This window comes from Vigna angularis, chromosome 2 (assembly GCF_016808095.1).
Source record: "Vigna angularis cultivar LongXiaoDou No.4 chromosome 2, ASM1680809v1, whole genome shotgun sequence".
NCBI classification, from domain to species: Eukaryota; Viridiplantae; Streptophyta; class Magnoliopsida; order Fabales; family Fabaceae; genus Vigna; species Vigna angularis.
Window position 1 is genome coordinate 51192739 of NC_068971.1, and position 4856 is coordinate 51197594.

A 4856-nucleotide genomic window follows, 5' to 3' on the forward strand; every position below is an offset into this window, starting at 1 on the left:
TTTTGAAATTTAAAAGGATAAACATAAAAACTATATTTTACAAAAACTAAAACAAAAATGTATACATTTTCATCACGAGTAGAAATAGTTATTTTAAAAATTTATTGAGATTTAAAAAACTATAAGCACAAAAATCAAGATTCACTAATCTTACCGCAACTAAAATATATTAAAGATTTGATAATAATTATTGTTATTATTAAAAAAATTAAACAATCTAAAACAATTACTTTCTATTTATTTATCTTTATTATCTCTTCAACTAAAGAATCTATCCACTTAACTTTCACTATTTTTCTTTTATTTTTTCTCATTTTCAGGTACTTTTTCATTAATTTCTTAAATCTGTCAAATATATCATTTCTGTCACCGGCAATAAAATAAAATAGAAAAGATAAAATAAAGTAACTGTTTCTGATGGTTCCTATGAGGTATGAAATTAAATTAAAAACCTTATGACATTTTTAAATTAAAAAGTAAAAACAAAAAAATTAAAGTATGGAATACCTGAAATGTACACGATGGGTCTAACAAAAAGATACATGTAACATTCCAGTCACACCATTAAATACTATATTGTTGATTAATATTTATTGAAAATAAAAAAAATTGTGAATTTTAGTTTTAGTTTAATATTTTTTTAATTATTTTTGTTAAGAAATAACTTTAAATCTAAAATAATTTCTTAAAACTAGTTTATAAGATGAGTTTTGAATTTTATTTCTAGTCAAGGATTTTCAATATATCTTCTTTACATCAAGATTTATACATTTTTAAACATCTGACAGTAAATAAAAAAATATGTCTAATAAACTACAAATCTTTGTTTGTTAGATGTAATTCTAACAAATCTTGTACTCATTTAATCTTATCTTTAGTTTTAAACAAATATAAACTAGCGTATTAAGAGAGAGAAAAGCGAATAAAAGCATTTTTCAACATTTCTGAATCAACAATTATTAAACTTATATACTGGTACAAACCAAGTGATAGAACACACTTCCAGTAATAATGATCCAACTTTCATACCTTGAATTCCTCATGACTCTGATGCATCCAACCAAGCAACATAATATAATGTACTAGCTCCATCAAAGCTAGCTACATAATTACAAACCAATACTCAAACAACATATTTTACACAATCAGACACCCACAAAAACCTCTACAAAAATATCATGAAAGTAAGCACATGAACCAATAAAGAATGACATGGGAACATAAAGATACACCAGCAGTGGCTATTCAATCATGCATGGGGATTAAGGATTGAAATTTATGCCCTTTTCTTGCTTGGTTTTGTCAATGGGGGCAGTGATATTTGAATGAATCCAAATTTCTTCCTTGGTGGCATGAACTGCTTCTGATTGCTCCCATCTTTCTCAGTCTTTGTTGGAAGAGTTAGATCTTCCCTCAATGCTTGAAGCATTTGACTCAACGCCACCTTTTGTCTTTCAGTGTGCTCTTCCATCTCCTTTCTTGTAGCATATCCTTCAGGAACCTGCTTTCTGCTAAGTACATCTCTCATAGAAATTGTGGGTCTTAATGTTGCCTTTGGACCATTGTTTGCTGTTGTTGACCTGGTTACATCATTCAGAGAATCTTGACAGATTCCACCTTGATTAAGCTTGTTACAATAAATAGTGTTATACCTCCTGAGATCATCCTCTGGAATCCATCTCCTTAGAGCCTCCTCAGCAGCATATTGCTTTTGGTTTGCACTTTCAACTCTGTTTAAAGCATCTGTCAAGACTTGTTTGCTGTGTAGAACTTCCTCCGTTGCTTCCTCCAACTTCTTCAAAATAGTCAGTTTAGAAATTTTTGTTTCATCAATTTGAAACTTTGCATCTATTACCTTCTTCAAAGTTGACTCCTCTGGTATATGAGCCTTGGAGTTTAGGGGAGAGCGATCTCCAAAAGCAAAACTGACTTTCTCAGGCTCTGGCAGAACAAATCCTGAAGATCTTTCAGCATTAGATAGAGCCTTGATTTCAGCAAGAGCAACGGATTCTGCTGCCCTTGCAGCTTCTTCCATCTTTTTAGCAGCGAGCCACCTCATCTCAGCAGTCTTAACACTGAATCCATATTCTTCATACACACTTAAGGGCTTTGAAGGTTCAGATCTTCTAGTCTCAACCATTCTATTGCACTGCCCGGAATCAGAATTGAAATTTCTTACAGTATTAGCAGGGTTACCTGACGCACAATCTACATGAGATGCTGGAGGATTTAATTTTGTCTGCTCTTGGACCCTCTCTAGAGCAGATACTGCTGCAAACTTCGATGCTAGCTTTTCTCGTGTCCTCTCCAAAAAAAATTTCTCCTTCTTCATCTTCTTGTTCAAAGACTCAACAGAGGACTGTATCACCCCAAGTTCATTTATAGTTTTGCATAAATTCAACTTGGCTTGCTTCAACTCCATTAAGATCATATCAGGTGATGATGACATAATAGAGCACGGGCTTGGAATTTGCATCATCTGTTCTTGATCATTGACATTGTTTCCACAATTTTCCTTATCCATCTCCTTGATAACAGGAGTTCCAACTTGTTCATATGAACTTACATCTCGTGATGCAAAACATTTCATAGCCTCTTTTTGCAGTTGCTGCTTCAAGTCCTCCACAATCCTCTTAGTAGCTCCCAGTTCTTCAAGCACATCAAGAGTTTCAAGTTCTTTGACAATCAAATCCTTTTCCAACTCCGCTGCCTGTTCCTCCACTTTCTTTATGTCAAAATCTTCAATGCTGTTCTGCTAATGATAATCTTCTTCTACATCAGAAAGTAAACTAACACACGGGGCAGGTATCAAGAATGTACAACGAACTATCCTACTTAAAGCACATTAGTAATTCACTAACCATGCAAACAAATTTCTCTACCAAACAGAACTTAGATCCAAAATGCTTACAAGTTTTTTTATTTGCATTATTCTTTAATTAGAATGTCAGTTTTGGTATTTCGCGTAATAAAAACTTGTTAAAAAAATACTACAATGTCCCAGTGTTTACTCCAAAATTTGAATCTGCATTGTAGTGTAACTATAGGTGAACTTGTAGCTTTAATGAGTACATTCAAAAAGAAGTTCTGAAGGTGTATTCGCGTTATTTAAAGTCCTACATTTAATTATTTATTGTTAATTTGATCTTTAGACATACATTCATATTATCACTAAAATCACGTCTCACATGCAACTTTGGATTAAAATGAATGATGAATATTAGTTTTAGGAACTCCTTTACTCTTGTTAATTCTTCATATTGAAGTGCAATGAATTACAATCTAAAAAATTAATTTTGGCATTTATCAATTGAATTGAACATCAGAAAAATACTTAGGCATCTTCATTTATGTTTTGTCAAAATGAAAAATATGTTCAACAACCTAGTGTTAAGAAGAAAAAATAAAATAAATTCAGGAAAATATCAAATTATATTATAAGTAAAAAATTATCTTAAAAAAATACAAAAAAAAAATCAATTTATAAATAAGAAAAATTCATTTTCTTTAAGAAAATGCTGATAAAGGGTTTATTCAGTACTTATATATCAATTTATAAATAAGAAAAATTCATTTTAATTTTTCTTTAAGAAAATGCTGATAAAGGGTTTATTCAGTACTTACTCTCAGTAAGAATTTTGCTAAAAAGAAAAATTGAAAACGAGTCCAAGGTGCAGAAAAACAGATCCAGAAAACTTACAAAAAACGGCATCCAAGGCCCGCTACCTCCAAAACGGGTCACGGCTTCTTTAACCGATCCAAACGGCGGTGACGTGTCAATCTCCGCTCGGAAATTCACTCTCCGAATTCCGCCTGACCCGATTCCGCCATGGTTCCCTGCCTCGGGTCTGACTTCCCTTATGGCGGGCGTTCCGGGCACCCCATCGGCGGCGGCGGCGGCGTCTCGAGTTTCTGCCATTTCGACGAAAACAAAAAAAGCGTAGGAACGCACACGCGGGTTTCAGAGAAGAAGCATGGAAAAAACCCAGAGGTGAAAAGGTTGTTTCTTTGTGGAAGCTTGGACTTCCGCGAAAAACCCATTGCGGAATTTATGCAATCCGAGGATGATGGAATTGGAAGGAGGGGCGTGATGATTATGTCGCGTGGCCGAGTCGCGACTCGGTGAGCCAAACGGGAAAAGGAAAAGGGAAAGGGTTGCAGAGGACGCTTTTGCGGGGGACCTTTTCCTTTTTCCGTTGAATGATAGGGTGGGGCTGAGAACCATGGTTTACGGTGGTGCGCTTTAAGGTGGTTGGTTGGTGCGAGTGAGAGCCAATGAGGAAGTGACACGTCATAAGGAGACTGAGGTCGTTGTGTTGGTGATTGACTGGGAGCGTGATTGACGCAGAAAAGCGTTGTAATTAACTTTTTAGCGGGGAAAGTGGTACCAAACGAAACGACGACGTTTAGTTCGACCCACCACCACTAACTCGCTTTGGTTACTGCTACGATTAGTTTCAGTAGTGCGCAGGCAGTAAAAGCATTCCCAATTGCCATGTCTACAGTAAAGTTGTTGCTTTAAGAAAAGTTTTTAGATTTTAATGCTAAAATTATAGTACCCAGGATTCAGTGCACATAGGTAAAGTTAAATCTAGTCATTGCTCTAACAACAAATACTTTTAACAGAAAAAATTAAAATAACTTTCTTATAAATTAAAATTATATTGTATATAAGTTAATCTGAATAACTTCTCATACATAAATTTTATTTTATAATATTTAAAAAAAAAACTCGGAAACACTTTCGAAAAATCTTTTAAAAAAATTTCGTATAAACTTAAACATTTTAAAACACTTGCTAAACTAATCAGTTTTAAAATGTTTTTAAGAAAAAAAAAATTATTTTTAAATAAGCT

The 4856-nt window shown here is 33.8% G+C and overlaps 1 protein-coding gene across 2 annotated transcripts; it reads right to left on the minus strand.

Annotated features, from left to right (window-relative positions):
• Positions 1 to 903: 903 nt before the first annotated feature.
• On the minus strand, positions 904 to 4348 carry LOC108329740 (WEB family protein At2g40480). Of its 2 annotated transcripts, none has more exons than XM_017564094.2 (2): positions 3701 to 4348; positions 904 to 2755 (listed from the first exon to the last, which is right to left on the minus strand). In XM_017564094.2, the coding sequence occupies exons 1-2, from the start codon at positions 3917 to 3919 to the stop codon at positions 1277 to 1279; spliced, it is 1698 nt and encodes a 565-aa protein (XP_017419583.1). In that variant the 5' UTR covers positions 3920 to 4348; the 3' UTR covers positions 904 to 1276. The 2 variants fall into 2 exon arrangements, with proteins under 2 accessions (XP_017419583.1, XP_017419584.1); XM_017564095.2 differs by having other exon boundaries at positions 904 to 2752; positions 3701 to 4347.
• Positions 4349 to 4856: the final 508 nt, after the last annotated feature.

What these genes read in the sequence shown, in the direction of transcription:
- LOC108329740 (XM_017564094.2), bottom strand. Translation starts at nt 3,919, where the DNA reads ATGGCAGAAACTCGAGACGCCGCCGCCGCCGCCGATGGGGTGCCCGGA. An exon ending in GGCCTTGGATGCCGTTTTTT is followed by an intron (nt 2,756 to 3,700) that starts GTAAGTTTTCTG and finishes GATTATCATTAG; the next exon opens with CAGAACAGCATTGAAGATTT.